Source organism: Monodon monoceros, unplaced genomic scaffold, assembly GCF_005190385.1.
Source record: "Monodon monoceros isolate NGI ecotype Baffin Bay Population unplaced genomic scaffold, NGI_Narwhal_1 Super_Scaffold_11, whole genome shotgun sequence".
In the NCBI taxonomy this organism is placed as follows: domain Eukaryota; kingdom Metazoa; phylum Chordata; class Mammalia; order Artiodactyla; family Monodontidae; genus Monodon; species Monodon monoceros.
In genome coordinates, this window is record NW_021703767.1 from 5,664,843 (window position 1) to 5,681,504 (window position 16,662).

At 42.6% G+C, this 16,662-nt stretch overlaps 1 protein-coding gene across 5 annotated transcripts in view; it reads right to left on the reverse strand.

Annotated features, from left to right (window-relative positions):
- The window catches only part of IGSF5 (immunoglobulin superfamily member 5), a 43,589-nt gene that overhangs the window by 17,305 nt on the left and 9,622 nt on the right, over window positions 1-16,662 (reverse strand). For all 5 annotated transcript variants that reach the window (XM_029213614.1, XM_029213617.1, XM_029213616.1 and 2 more), the window contains exons 3-4: window positions 14,889-15,206; window positions 9,466-9,765 (exon numbers count right to left, since the gene is read on the reverse strand). In XM_029213614.1, the coding sequence (XP_029069447.1) occupies window positions 9,466-9,765; window positions 14,889-15,206 (618 nt within the window). The remainder of the gene's footprint in view (window positions 1-9,465; window positions 9,766-14,888; window positions 15,207-16,662) is intronic.

Consider the following 16,662-nt stretch of genomic DNA (forward strand, 5'->3'; position numbering starts at 1 on the left):
TTAGGAATGGAAACGACTGTGACACTTTTGAAGTTCCTTTCATTTTATTTACACTAATGTGTCTAGTAGTACTTTAACAATGTAAAGGGTTTTTTCCCCCAGAAAGTAATTGCAATGATGTGTTTTACAAGTTGTTGATAGCAAAGACATTTTCCTTAAAGAGAGTTTTGACGTACACTACTTTAAATAGGGTGCTGAAATAGTGATTGTGCAAAATACATTGTACTAATTAAGCAAGCTAGAAGTACTAAGAAAATTTGTGATTATTATGTTAATTTCTGGACCAAATAAAAAAGTGCAGTCAGAAAAAAGGGGGGAGGGAGAGCTGGGGAGAGAAGGAAAGAGAGAAGAAAAGCCATTTTGATTTTTCATAGCCATGTCCTAGCTGTAACTTTCTACTACACATCATACGGTTGTCTAGATTCAAATTTAATTTAATTTAAATTATATACAATTAAATACTCAGCACCAGTCAGATTGGCCACATTTCAAGGGCTCAGTTGCCACAGGTATAGAACCTCACCTTCATCAGGGAGTCCTGTGGGACCACGCCGCCTAGGCATGGGCTGTGGGAACTGCACGCGTGTTCCAGACAGCCCTCATCCAGCATTTCACTTCTCCTACTGAACCACGTTGAAGTCAAACCACATGTACGTTGGTCAGCTTAAATGTGAATTGCTATTCAAGAAAGTCTGTCACTCTACCCTGAGTGCGTGGGTAGCATCTCAGTGTAAATTTGTGCTATTTTATTAGATGCTAGTTATTAGAAAAGTATTAAAACAACAGACTTCCTATGAAGGAAGATAGGGTTTGCTTTTAAATCAACGTCATTCCCGCACTTTGGAACTAGAGATATAGCTGGAAAATGTCTCTTGGATGTTCTTACTTAGAGTTTTCTTTGAAATCATAGTTTCAAAGTTAAATCCGCAGAATAAGTTGCATGAATGGTTAGAGATGATCACTAATGTTCTGGTGTCGACATCTGGTTGCTGATTCATGGGCGAGCAAGGATCCCACTGCAGAATAACCCACAGGCTTATCTCAAAGCAAGTGCTAAAATCCAGGGAACTCTGTTTTGAAGAACTATGTAATATAAAAAGATATTTGTCTTTTGCCCTTTGTGCAAGGCTTGTCTGCATTACCTACAATGGTTTTCACATTTCCTTCTTTTTTTAACATCTCACATTCGACGCCATCTTAAATGTCTATGAAATTGACCACTCTCAGGTCCATTCTTCTTACACTTCTGCTCCTATCTAAATTAGACTTAGTCCCCACAAGGACCGCGTCTTATTTTCCTTATACTCCAAGCACCTGGCACATATTGGACACCTTGAACAAATGAATTGATAGATGGATGGATAGATGGATGGATGGACAGATAAAAGAGGCTGAATTTCCTTCTGACTCTACATGGAGAAATCTGTACACCATGCAGTCAGCTGCCTCTGAGCCAGACCTAGGACTCACCTTTCTCCCATATTAAGATGCTCAGACAAGAATTACAGGACTTTAGAAAAGTCAGAACTAATGCCATCTATCTCCGCATCGGTCACCATTTTTCTGAGGTGAGCTGGGGCTGATAGAGATAAGAAAAGAGTTACCCTCCAAAAGAAATGAAGGGGGAAGGAACAGGATTATACCCTTCCCATGCCCCATACATGCAACTTTAAAACAAGCCAGTCCCTAAATTGGGAGACTGGGATTAACATATACACACTCCTGTATATAAAATAAAGAACAAGAGCTTACTGTATAGCACAGGGAACTATGCTCAATATTTTGTAATAATCTACAAGGGAAAAGGATCTGAAAAAGAATATATATATACATATATATGTATATATATAACTGAATCACTTTGCTGTACAACTGAAAGTAACACAACATGGTAAATCAACTATATTTCAATTTTTAAAAATAAAAATAAAATAAAATATAGTATATGGTCCAAAAACAACAAAACAAGCCAGACCCTTCACATCCAGAGAGTAATATGGCTCATCCCCTCGCTCCACAGAAAACAGAATCCCAAGCATCTCCTGGAATGTTTATTGTGCACACGGATTCAGAGCCCACCTCCTGTGATGCTGAGTCAGGGGTCTGGAATTGGTACCCCAGGGGATTCTGATGCAGGTGGTTGGCGACCCACACTTTGAGAATCCCCAAATGCAGCCAAAATGTAAGCACCGCCCAAGCAACCTGCCACATTACAGGGCACCCCTATATTCTCCCTCTCTCTGATGTGATGATAAAATTATTAAGCCCAGAACTGCATTTAGGATATTCACAATCAGACCACTCTATGGAAGCTTCCTGACTGACAGAGCCCTTTGGGCTTTGCGTCAGTGGAACCAATCAAATCTCATGGCCACCGTGTCCCTGTGCACCCTTTGGCCTTGGGCTCACTCATAGGTAACAATTCTCGCCCCACCAGGCTGTTCAGAGACTCGAGAGATGGGGGTCAAAGTGCAGAACGCTGTAAAGTCCAGCGCACGTGTTCAGGATTGCCGTGGTCATTTTAATTCGGTCTGTTGAACTCTTTTACAAACTGAAGTTTGCAAATAATAGGAGCTTTCATAGTAAAAGGGAGCCAGCTGGGGTTAAACATTAATGTCTGGCTCAAGATCCAAGAGACAGGCTTGAAATTCTTACTGGAAAAAGTCAGCACACTGTTGACCTCCTCAGACCCTCTCTGTCAGGGGTGTTTCCTCCCTGCTGGAGAAAGCTCTCAGCGTGCCAGCTTCTGTCATCTGAGCCTTGGCATAACAACTTTCCTCTGATCTTGCACAGAGGCAGCCAGCGATCCCCAGGGAGGGCCTGTTTAAAGGACAGGAGGCCACCTCTCTGGGGTTGGGGACAGAATCAAGAAAGAGAGCGGGTGATGTTGTGCCCTGCCTGCCTCTCGTGTCCCTTAGTTCAACCACTGAGTTCAATGAAGTGATGCTGAACTCGCCTAAAAGCCCCAGGGTCTCACCAAAATGACAGCCACAGGGCTCATTCTTTCCTTCCACGGGGGGGTCAAATTTCCCACGGAGCTTCCTACCTAAGAAAGACTTAAACCCTCTACTCCAGGGGAGCCCAGAGAAAAGTGTGGGGTGTGCACTGTGAAGAGATGTAATTTAGGATTGGAGCTACACAGAACCTTCCTTACTTTAGTAATAACTTTTAATTTATCATAGAGTACTTACATATATGTACACACACGCATATATATCATGGGTATTTTTGTTTAGCATGAGGCTAATTTTTAAATGAGCACCTTTACAGTGGGTTGAAAGAAAAAGAAACAATAGTCATATATTGATAAATCAAAAATCGTGACAGTGGACAGAAAACAGTATCTTGGAATGATCTCATCCATGACCCAACCCCTTTGTCATGCAGATAAGACACTCAGGATAAGGACTCGACAAAAGGGTCAAGGGCGCTCAGAGCAGGAAAGCCCCAGGGGCTCTCACTCATGTCTTTCTATTCTGCCATGTTGGGTCTCCAATCTGGAAGAATCCTTCTGGGGAAGTTACAGCCCACGTCTTAAAGGAAACAGGGAATCTAGGTGGACACCAAGCCTTACTGAAGAGTGTGGGTGTGATGGTTCAAGGTGAATGGCAGATTTACAGGCAAGGATAGGTATACTATACCTGAGAACCCACAAATAGTGACTAAGGAAGGTTATCTCCAGGGTCAACACAGCTTGCCTTCCTCCCTACGTTCCTTCACACACTACATGCACGTAAGGGCTGCATGACTGGATTTACTGTGTGGTTTTAATCTCAGCTCCGAGCTTGTCTTTTTCCCATCTGTGAAGACAAGGAAAATAGTATTTCCCAGATGCTCTCACAGGAACGCTCAGAGTTTTAAAAGGGCACATAGAATTTCTCAAAACCAACTGGATGACTACAAAATGTCACCACCAGCATGGGCAAAGCATGCTCCTGACTAGAAGGGACACAGGAGATCTCTGAATCCATAAAATAAATGATAACCATCTCTCACTTTCCTGTCCTGTGGGCTCTGGGACAGGGACTGTCCTAAGTGCTCTCGGTGTTTTAACCCACTTACTTCTCACAATAACAACTACCTTATAAGGTAGGGATTATTACTATCTCAGTTTCCCAGATGAGAAAACTGAGGCACAGAGAGGTTTTCACTTGCGTAAAGTCACACTGCAAGTAAGTAGGCAAGCTGGGGGTTGAGGCCAGGCTGTCTGGTGTCCAAGACTATGAATAGTAGCACCTGTTGAGGCTGGGTCAGGAGGTGGGGCCTTGGAGAGTTTCCATTTCAGTAACCCCTAATCCTGACTGCTCAGTAATTTGGGAGCGTTTCTTTATTTTTTTTATTTTTTTTGCAGTACGCGGGCCTCTCCCTGTTGTGGCCTCTCCCGTTGCAGAGCACAGGCTCCGGACGCGCAGGCTCAGCGGCCATGGCTCACGGGCCCAGCCACTCCGCGGCATGTGGGATCTTCCCGGACCGGGGCACGAACCCGTGTCGCTTGCATCGGCAGGTGGACTCTCAACCACTGCGCCACCAGGGAAGCCCTGGGAGCTTTTTTTTTAAATGCCAATTCCCAGACTCCACACAGACCAAGTAAGTCAGAACCTCTGGGGTGGGGCCTGAGAATCAGCAAACGTGTTAAAGCTCCCCTGACAGGAAGCCAAGGAGAGGGAACGTCTGCCCTCTGCTCCTCCCCACCTCGTTTTACGGGCAAGAAAACTGAGCCCCGAAGGCCAGTGACTTGCCCAACATCACACAGCTAGTGCCAGAGTTCCCACCAGGACGGTCACTCCCACCACTCTTGTCTGCTCTCGAAATGACCACATCCCACAAAACTCAGATCATACCAGGAGTCACCACAGTCTACAAGGTGCTCACGTGTCCGAAAAATATGGCTTCACTTTCACAGTTCACAGCCTACACACTTGTAAGTATGTAGATAAAACAATCCAGACGACCAGACAGAGGACTGAGGGACCTTAGCTCATGGTAGACATGATGGGGGCCTTCACCTTCTAGCTGTATGTACGTCTGTGATGCTTCAAGTCTGTATTACCTCTATAATGGAGAAAATAGAATTTTTTTAAAAAATTAGCCTGCGACCTTTCAATATGCTTTTCTTTAAAGAATCAATGTGTGTAATACATCCTTTTGGCTTGAACTCACTAGACTTCCTAAGCTGCCAGTATTACTCTTCTTTCAGGGACTTGAAAGGATTATTCCGGACATGAACACAAATTCCTTGCACTTTCAGGAATGAGTGGCAGGACTGATGCTTTTGCCTGGTTCCTGAAGGAGCTTGAACAAGCACAGCCTCGTGCATCTTCAGCTCTTTGTAAACGTGGCTTTGCTTCTACAAGCCAGCTCTCCCAGCCAAGGCAGGAGCGAGGCTTTCAGATACTAAAACCTGCATAAAACACACAACAGGCAGCCAGCCACCAGCTGCTCTCGATCTGGATGAATAATTTAGAAACAAATTACCCTTCTCCAAATGAGTCCAATAAAGTCAGACTCATTGCAACACTCCCCTAAGGTTCTCCTCTGTGAAACTGTCGTGACTCCAGCTGCCATAATTAAGGCCACTCACTTCACTGGTCCCAGGCTAAGAAGAGTTCAGCTGAATTAAACCCCATCACGGGAAACTGAATGTCCCTTGCCCTTCCCCTAAAAAGAGAAGCTTTGTAGGCAAGCTAATATCCAAATCCATTTCTGTGAGGCATCATCATAGACCAGAGCTCTTCGCTGCATTATTACCTTGTTAAGGTGTGTGGTTTAAAAAATTCATTCCATTTGGTGCTAATGGAACTTTTTTTCAATCTTCCCTTTCAAAGCCTGGACCATACTTTGTCATATTTAAATTGCTTAAAAGCAAGCTGGGTTGGCTCCTTGGAGAGCTGGCTGATTCCAGGCTGGAACAGGGGAAAGGTGAAGACAGTTCGGAACATCTTACTGAGCCAAGGGGAAGGAGATATGGGGATATATGTACACATATAGCTGATTCACTTTGTTATACAACAGCAACTAATACACCATTGTAAAGCCATTATGCTCCAATAAAGGTGTTAAAAAAAGAACTAAGAGGGACACATCGGAAGTACAGCAGAGCCAGCTGGAAGGGATTCCCACTGGCCGAATCTGGAGGAATCCGAGCATCACAATGAGTAACGATGGAAATAAATCATAATGTATTGGATAAAAATGCGTCCATACTAAAACTGTAAAAATTTTTTGAAAAAATAAGAAAAGGAAGAAAAGAAATGCCTCTTCTTTACAGAACAATGCCAAACTAATAAATATAGAAAAATGATGGAACCAGAAAAATCTCTCTTTTACAACCACTATAGAAATAAGTGATTCAGGCAATGACGTATCCATGAATGCAAATGTTATTATGTGATAGACAGTCAAGAAACAAGATAATCACACAGTACTTGTACGTCAAATATTAATTATAAAGGCCAAAAAGGTACCTTTACAATGGAGAAATCTGGGGGACACCACCTTACCCAAATGATCAAACTTATTACCAATAATAGAGAAAATTGGCATCACATGCCCACATGACATTACCCATGTCTTGCCAAAAATATTTAACCTCAATCAAAGTATGTTGGGAAAATTCAGACAAATCCATATTGAAGGGTATCTTGCAAAAATGGTCTGGATCCTTCAAAGATGTTTATATCAGGAAAGACAAAAAGTGGGGGAACCGCTGGACATTAAAGGAGACAGAAGAAGACCTGACAGCCAAAGGCAATGCATGGCCTTTAACTGGATACTGGTTTGGGGGAAAAAAATCTAGAAAGGACAGTAGGGGAAATTTGAATATGGAATCAATGTTAAATTTCCTGACTGCCACCTACATTGGGGCTATGTAGGATGGCCTTGTTCTTATGATACACATGCTGGGGTATTTAGGGGTAAAATGTCATAAAATCTCCAAGTAAATCTCAAATGGTAAAGAAAGGAAGAAAGGAAGGAAGGAAGGATGGAGGAAGGAAGGAAGAAAGGAAGCAAAGAAAGGAGGGAGAGAGGAAGGGAAAGAAAAGCTAAGAGAGAGAAGCAAACATGAGAAGATGTTAACATCTGTTGTATCTAAGTGAAGATACATTGGTATTCATTGTACTATTCTTGCACCAACTTTTCTAAAGGTTTTTTAATTGTCCAAAATAATAAGAAAGCAAGCTAGGTTTGAATTCTAGCTTCATCTTCATATACAGTCTTGGTAGGAAATCAGCTAAAATCCTTTGAATTTAATAAGCTGAAATAAGTTAACCTCGACTTAAAACCGAAGAAAACACAGATTTCTGTGTCCTTTACCCTCAAAGACACTGATATTCACCAGAACCAGGTCAAAGCTCTGGCAGTCTGAGTCCCCATTCCTAATGGCAACAACCAGCTGGAGCCCGTACAGCTGCTCTGTGTCGATGGGGATGCTGTTTGGTTCCCAGCAGGCCCCTGCACTCTGTCTTCTACCTGACATGTGGATTCACTCATGCTTTAATTTCTGTTGTCTGCCTGGTCTCTGAAGACATCTGAGTTGGAGACAAGGGCCAGACATTAGGAGTGCAAGCTTGTGATGGTACTGCAGTGGGGATCAATCCCTGCAGTGCAAAGCTCAGGATGACTGGCGCGAACCACAGCTTAGGCTCTAAATGGCTTTTTACAGGTTCACAGATACATCATCTGTTATGCGGTGAATTGTCTGTCCCCAAAATTCATTTGTTAAAATACTAACTCCTAGTGCCTCAGAATGTGACCTTATTTGGAAACAGTGTTGTTGCAGATGGAATTTAGTTAAGATGAGGTCATAGGGTGGCCCCTGATCCAATATGACTGGGGTCCTTATTACAAAAAGGAAATATGGACACGAGCCACACATACAGGGAGAACATCGTGTGAAGATGAAGGCGGAGATCAGGTGATGCAGGGTCTACAAGCCAAGGGACACCAAAGATTGCCAGCCACCCACCAGAAGCTGGGGGAGAGGCTTGGAACAGATGGGTCTTCAGAAGGAACCAACACTGCCCACACCTTGATCTTGGACTCTTAGCCTCCACAGCTGTGAGAGAAACCATGTCTGTTGTTTAAGTCCCCAGTCTGAGGTTACAGCAGCCCCAGGACACTCACAAACCTTCCAGGGCTGCTCACAGGGGGAGGGCAGAGTGGACGGGTGAGCAGATTCTGGAGACACACTGGCGAGGCCACCTCTGCCATCTACTATCAACGTGGGCAAGTTCCAAACAATGTGTCTCTGTCACCTCATCTTTACATCAGGAATAATAACCGCATCCACTCATAAGAAAGTTGTGTAATTTGGTTAACATTTGAGAACTGCTTAAAACGGTGTCTTTAAAGAGTAGATATATGGACATGATTCACTTTGCTGTACAGCAGGAACTAACACAACATTTTAAATCAAGTATACGCCAATAAATTTTTTTTAAAAAATAAAGTGAAAGAAAAAAAATGAAAAAAAAAAGAGAAAAAAAAAGGAAAAAATAAAAAAAAATAAAGTGAAACACTGAGTTTGGGGGAAAAAAACACATCTTTACTTAATAAGAGCTATGTAGTACTGTTTTTCATTTTTATTGTTGTTATTATTAATCTTGCTATGGCTGTAACTTTATTCCAAACTTTGGAAGATCTAAGTAGAAGTGTTTTCATAGTGGGAAGAGTTTTGGACCAAGGGAGAAGTTCCTCCTGGCTTTGGGATCCCTTTGTGCCATCAGCATAAGACCTGGAATGGAGTGTAGTCCTTCTCTGGGCCTCCCTTCCTTTCCTCTTTTGTAAAATGAAGGCATGAAACTCAGCCCCCGCCCCTGTGCTTTCTAGTTGGCCCAGGTGGCCTTCGAGGTCAAGCAGGTTCAGAGGCCCCATGAAGGTTTGGTCAGTTTGGTGTTTCCCAAGGACCCTGCAACAGATTTTCTTCGGGATCTAAACTTTAAACATGTCATTTTGTGAAGTTAAAGAAAAAAAAGAAAAAAAACATAGACCTGGTACTTTGAGATACACTGTGGATTTGTTGGGTAAAAAATTGAGCTCTCCTAATCCCAATAAGATTTGAAGGAATCCTTGAGAACGTGCATGACCTCCTCAGATACTGAAAGAGCTCACTTCCTTGGCCCAGGGGATGGGATCTGACAGGAACAATGAGTGAAAGCTAGAGGAAAAACATTGAATTCAAGTATTTACATCTGAACTTGATGCTATTTTATAAGTAATTGTCAAGATTCTCAATGGTTTCCATATGTAAGTAGAAAAGAGAGAAGCACTTGAAGACGGAATTTTAAAAGTGAAATTACAAGGTCATGAAGCTGACACAAGTCACTTGTCTCCATTACCATCCCTACCTGAGATCAAGATCACCGTGCGATTCTCCTGGGCATCACTGATTCAGCAGTACAACATACAAAATGTAAAGCATGCAATAATAATCCACTTTGTATAAAGCAAAAAGTCTTCACTTACCCAAGGGAGGCTGAACCACAGTAAGATTTACAGTTACAGACTTGTGGACGTGCAGCCGCTTCATCTCAGCCACGCACGTCACAGTGCCATTGCCCTGCGGCGTCAGAGCCAGAACGCTCACTGCACTTTGAAGGTCCTCAGGCTCCCGGACGGAGGAATAGCTCGAATGGCTCACCGGAACCCCAATCTCCCAGGAAAGACGTGGGAGTGGGGTCCAGCCCAATGCGCGGCAAGTCACATTACAAGGCTTATCCTCCATGACTACTAGACTGCCTTCAGGAATGAACAACCGCCCCATAACTAAAGAAGAAAAGAGAAACGTTTGGAAGGAATGATCATGCTTCTCGGTGATAGATGTCTTTAAAATTTTCCTTCAGATCACATTGCATGAGCACTACCTTCCCGAGTACAAATTGACTGTGTCTGTATCTGGAAACCTTAACTCAGGTTTGATCTGTGTATTTAACTTATACCTGTCAGGTTCACAGAAGAAGGGGAGGTGGCTCACGAGAAAACAGAGATTCCAGAGAAAATGAATAAATAAAAACCAGGATCTAAGGGAATATAAATTACATGGGAAAGAGAGGGCGGATGTGCCCACCATGGAGGGCTGCACAACGTCTGCAGTGGAGTTGCAAACTTGCCCTCGGCTGCCCTAGGAGCCAAAGCAGAAAGGGAAAACAACCTTTATATTCTTTTCATCGTAAGGAGAACACATCTCAAAGTTTCATGGGAAGCAAGTCTCTCCTGGCCTTTGGTCAGTCAGATTCATTTTATTTTTGAGTCACATTTTTAAGGATAATTTCCTATGATATTGCCTTAAAATATTTTTCTAGGTACAAATTAAATAAAAATCTAATCTAATCTAATTATAGAAATAACTACCTTAAATTCTGTATCAGAATGTATTACTTAGATCAATTATTTTAAAGTTTTTAGTAAAGACACGCTTGCATATGCCAGGGTTCACACTGTAAATGACCCATCTGAAAATAGCACTTGTATTGCTAATATTACTAAAATAACCTGAGGATGGGCCCCGGTAAAAACACAGCGTTAGCGAACTATATAGACAGTGAAACATTCAGATTAAAATACCCTAAAACTCCCTGCCATGTAATATAATGGAAAGAACACTGGATTAAGAATCAAAAGATCTGTTCTCGATATTGGCTTTCCCACAAACTTGCCGTCACCATGGGTAAGTCACTGAAATGTTCAGGCTCTCTGTTTACTACCTGGTGAACAAGATGATTTAACAAGATGAGTGGTTTTCAAACATTTTGGTTTCAGTAACTTTTATACTCTTAAACACCACTGAGGACTCCAAAGACCTTTGATTTACGTGGGTTCTATCGATATTTTCCATATTTGAAATAAGAATTAAATATTTGCTTATTTTTTCAAACATTTGTTTTAAAATAACATTAATAACCTATTACCTGTTAATATGGATTAACATATTTTTATGAAAAATATCTTTATTTTTAACCCAAAATAAATTAGATGACATGTGTTCTATTCATGCAAATCTCTTTAACATCTGGCTGGACTCTCATATCTGCTTCTGCCTTCATTCTGTTGTGATATATTGCCTTCTTCGGAGTATATGAAGAAAACCTGACTTCACACGGATATATGGTTGGAATGGTTAGGAAGCTTTTCAGATAATCATGGATATTCTTTGATACTACTGATACGCCAAAACTTGACAAGCGGTGGTTGCCTAAAGGTTAGTTACACTGTGGAAACTGAAACCGTATTAAGGAACTTTCATGCTGTTACATTAGAATCCATTGCTCTAGATGGCACTTTGAATAGACATTTTACCCTTGCATGATTTTGTATCATTATACATCAGTCATTTGGAAAACACCGGTCCACTGAGTTAGGCAGACCTTCCCAATGTACAGTGGGAAAATCCCTGTACACTCATGACAGTGAGTGAGAAAGGCAACTAAGATCTTAGCATTATCATGGAAACAGTCATGACCACAGAGACCACGCTGAAAGAATCTAGGGGTTGCCTGGGAGTTTCCAGACTAGACTGAGCTGGATCAGCTCTGAAAGCTCTTCTTACTCTGAAATGTTAATTTCCAGTTATTCCTTTCTTGAATAATGTCTTGGAGCAAGTAAAGCAGCTTAGCTATTTCAAGGATTACTGTAAATGCAGCAGTGAGAAGGGAACAGATTTGTCCCTTCAGACTACAGGATCTTGTGTTTATTCTTTTTAGTTCATTCATTGTTTCATTGATGGAGAGGTTTAAGATGACAGAAACTGGGGGTAGGGGGCTGGTATTGCTTCAGTTAGTAACAGTTGATCTTGAACTCAAGGCTTAGTGGCCTTCAAAACACAAAAGATCTAGAGTTTGGTGTGTGATTAATTGGTGTATGGGCAAAAATACAGCAATCTGAAGCATTTCCTTTTTCAGTATTTGTGATCCACCTTTTCCCACTGGCTTTCACAAAGGTCATCCAGTAGCATGACAAGCACTTTACACAGGGTGATGGCTAGAATATTCATGTAGATTTTGGATGACTCAACATGGAGTTATGTACGTTCTCTTTCTTTTTCTTGTGGATACATGGGAAGGAAAAAAACAAACTTTAGAAAATTCACTTTCAAAATAAACTGGATGCTTCCTCTTTTTTCACGGTTCTTTTCCCTCGAAGAGACTCTGTTGCCCAGAGAACTTGTTTCTCTAAGAGCAAAGTGCCATTCAGCCCAGTGCAAGCAGGGTAAATGGATGGAGTTCTGTCTCGATCTATGGGTTCCTTCCACGTGACCTTGAGGAAGACTTTAACTTCCCTAGATTCTTGTTCTTCCATCTGTGTTAAAACCAAAAGCTACAGTAATTACCAACATTTAAAAATGCATGTTAGGGGGGCTTCTCTGGTGGTGCAGTGGTTGAGAATCTGCCTGCCAATGCAGGGGACACGGGTTCGAGCCCTGGTCTGGGAAGATCCCACATGCCGCGGAGCAACTAGGCCCGTGAGCCACAACTACTAAGCCTGCGCGTCTGGAGCCTATGCTCCACAAGAGAGGCCGCGATAGTGAGAGGCCCGTGCACCGCGATGAAGAGTGGCCCCCGCTTGCCGCAACTAGAGAAAGCCCTAGGACAGAAACGGACACCCAATACAGCCCAAAATTAATTAATTAATTAATTTTTTTTAAAAAATGCATGTTAGGGGTATTCAGACAACTTCATAGTTGCATCTTGGGAAAGATGCTATAAAACCACATGGATTTATGAATCTGATATGCCATAAGCATAGCAATAATAAGTCATGCCTTCAACCCTGTTTCCTTGATCCAGGGGTGCCCTCCTCCTCGCTTGCTTCCCCACTTTACCTGTTATCTACAGACCTTCAAGGCACATCTCGTATGGCACCTGCTCTGTGGAGTCATCCTAGAAGCCTTCACTAAGTCTCTTATCTCCCTTCCCAATTTGAACCTTACCTTGTCTCCCTCTCTTTGCACTTGCCAGCATCTACATTGCACCACTGTTATTCATGCGCTTGCATTATCTACTCTTCTTGTAAAATTCTTGAGAGCAGGACTGTGTCTTATTGCATTCACCTTGAGTGCTCCTTAAATGCCTAACACAATGGCATGCTCCTACTGGGAATGCAACAGATAATAGCAAATGACTTTATGGGCATTGCTATGAACCAGGTGCTGTTCTAAAGGCTTTATATAAACCTACTCATTTGATCCCACAACTGCCCTATGATGAGCAAACTAGGACACAAGGTCATTAAGTAACCTGTCCAAGGTCACACAGTTAGTCAGTGATAAAGCTCGAACTTGAACCTGGCAGTCAGGCTCCCACCTCTGTGCTATTTACCACTAGACCTCTCTGCCCCACCAGCTTCATTTGCAGTAACTTGAAACAGACAGGGCTTTGGAGTCTTCAAACCATCCCTAGTCATTGTTCCATCCGATCCTCATAGTAAACCTGTGATGTGGGCAGGGGAGCCTTATCCTCACTTTAAAGATAAAGAAATGGAGCCATTTCAGGAGTCACCAAGGTAGGTAACTGATGAAAACAAAACCAGAACTCATATCTTTGGCTCCTTGTCCTGTGTTCTTTCCTTTATACCACAAATTATTAGAATAATAATTTGGTCATGCAAACTAAGCCAATAATCCAGGTAGCTTCACAGAATCACTTATTTAGAGAATATCATTGTGCCCCTAATTAAACCACACAAAATTAAAGACACATAAAAGTAAAGATATAACAATTTGACTAAATTAAAAAATGCAAGTAGAAATAAGTAGGCATGTAACTCCACCGAACGTTATCAAATTTGATTTGATAGCAATATGAATATAGACCAAATCATTGGAAATTTCTCCTAAACAAACTAATAAACAGGCATAAGAAAAAATTTCAAAGACACAATGTAGTCTGTTAAAAGAAATGCTGCTATAAAAATCAGGAACTCTAAAAGCCCCAATGCATCTACAAATAGTACATAATTACATTTTTAAGGAATGCAAAATGATTAAACTTTGATAAAGATGTTCTGAATCCTTGTATCCTTTTTTTTTCACTAAGTAACATAATCTTCAGCACCTGAAAATTACCTTTGATCCCACAACTGCCCTGTGATGAAAATGAATAAATGATAAAAGGAAAAATAAGTTATCCATTATTATAAATTTTGTTTACTCTTTTATTTTCTCTAAAAGACTTGGTAGGGCTTAGTGAACACACACCTTTGATTATAAGAACCACTGTGGGCAGGAAGGGTAATAGATTAGGAAAATTCAGCTGGAAAGAGGAAAAAGTTAAAGCATGATCCAAAGTTGATAAATGATGTCAGGCAAAAAAATAGAGTCAAGTATACGAAAAGCTAGAAAAAGGACAATGATCGTCAACCCTCTCTCTAAATCAAAGACAAGTGACTGCAACTGGCCCCAGAATTCCGGAATGTACTTCCAGAAAAGTTATTAGTACTGAAATTGGTCAGATGAAAAAGTGATAAAAACTGTCTTTAATAGTCTTAATAAGAAAAAAAGGAAAGGAAAGGGAAAGGAATGAAAAGGAAGAGGAAAGGGAGAGAAGCAGAAAGAAAGAAAGTAAAAAGACAGTTAGTGAGGATGGGAGGAGAGAAATAAACACCTAAAAACAACAAACACTAGTCAGTTCAGAATAGCTCTAAGCATACCAGCTGAAGGCAAGTCCACATATGAAAGAAGGAAGGAAGGCTAGGAAGAAGGGAGAGGGGGAGGGAGCATGGTGATAAGTAACAAAATATCCATCAGTTCAGAATAATTCTAAGCATAGCACCAACTGAAGTTCGACCCTATATGTCCCCATATACGACATGAACTTCAGAAGGTCCCTTCCAGCCCCCTGACATTTAACCCAGTGAACTCCAAATGCTCCCATTAGAGTCACCTGCATACACACCTTGGACAGAAAGAAAGGCAGATCCATCCCTGTCACTGTTCTGGAGGCTGCATTTGATTTGCCCTGCGTCACTGAGTTGTACGTTGTGGATTATCATCTCAGAGATGAAGTTACTGCCCTCTTCATAACTCATGGCGGTGAAGCGGTCGTTGGTGATGATGGGCTCCGTGGGTGTGATGCTCAGAACCACCGTGCCTTTCAGAGCCCACATGATGAGCTTCCAGCCCTGCGAGATGGTGCAGTTGAAGCGAGCCTCCGAGCCCTTCAGCGCCGTGACGTTCTTGGGACCCTCTATGATTTCATTGCTGGATCCACAAGCTAAAAGACAACCAATTTTTCAAGGTGGTGAGGGGATGACTACAGAAGTCGACTGTACAATGTAGCACTTCTGTGTACCAGTTGCGGCCACTGGGTGACCATCCCGTGGCTCAGATTCCATGTCCTACTGGTCTCAGTACCAGGTTTCCCAGTAGCTCAGGAGTTTCCAGTGGACAGGAAGCCACACCCATGCCCTCCTTTCCATGGCCCTCTCCCCAGTCCACAGTCCACGGAACTCCCAGTGGGATTGGAACTGGAGGGAGCAGTGTCCCTCCTCCACCTCCTGCAGGATGTTACCTTAAGTATCTGACCCCAGCCTGTCCAGAGAGCGACCACTAGCCTAGCTCTGTGACTTCAGGCAAGATTTTCAGCCTCACCATGAAGTGAGAATTTTCCTCCCAGTGAAGTGGGAAGGACATGTGATTTCCACCTCAGAGGAGATCCCAAGGCTCAAAGGGGGAAGTGGAAAGAAGCTTCTCTTTGCATAGAGGGTGGAGACCCCAGGTTGCCGTGACCATGGTCCACTGCATGCCCCCTGCACTCTTAGGATGGAACTGTCACTAATGCCACACCCCACTTCCTAAGGATGAGAAGAGATACGTGGGGGAGACACAGAGAGGGAAAACACATAGAAGGATGTAGGAGAATGCAATCCCTCAAGGAGAACACTGTGGGGATGTAAAGGATGCAGGAGAGTGGGATCCCTCAATGACAACACTGGGGGGATGCATTTGGCAGCCTCGTAGAGAGTCTTAGAGCATCTAGTGTTGTGTTTAAAACTCCAGCGGGTGGGCAGGTAGTTCTAGATCATAATACTGTGAACTCCAGAGTCCTGCCTCACTGGGAAAGTTTTCACACTTCTCCTTGACCACTCCCCTCACTGCACAACAGGGACACTAGTACTGAAACCCAGCAGAATGCTACAGGGCCTTCCCAGAGACAGGCCCTCCCCTCCCCTATCTCTCTTGCCTCTTGTTTGTATAAAAACTTTAACCTCTTAGACCTTCCCTGAGTTCCAAATAGCAAATTTAACCAAAGAAGTGAGAAAATGCAGAAAAAAAGGAAAACAGTCAAACAAGACAAAATAATAATAGTTTAGCCATAAAACAAAGTCAAGGACACTTAGCTCCTCCTCCAGGGCTACAGATAATATCCTGAGCCATATTCTTGAGCTGTTTTGCAGATACTGAAACCCCCACCAGGTGAAAGAAGTTAAGTGCATGCTGACCACCAGCACGGAGACCCCAGACCGGTTGGAACCAGAAGGTTGATGATGTTAACTCCTGAAATACTACCCTGTTATCTCTCCACTAACTAACCAGAAGAATGTCCATGAGCTGTTCATGAGCCCCATGACCCCCTCCCTCACACTGCTTTTTAAAGCCCTTCCCTGAAAGCTATCAGGGAGTCTGGGTCTTTTGAGCATTAGCTGCCTGTTTTCCTTGTTTGGTGCTTG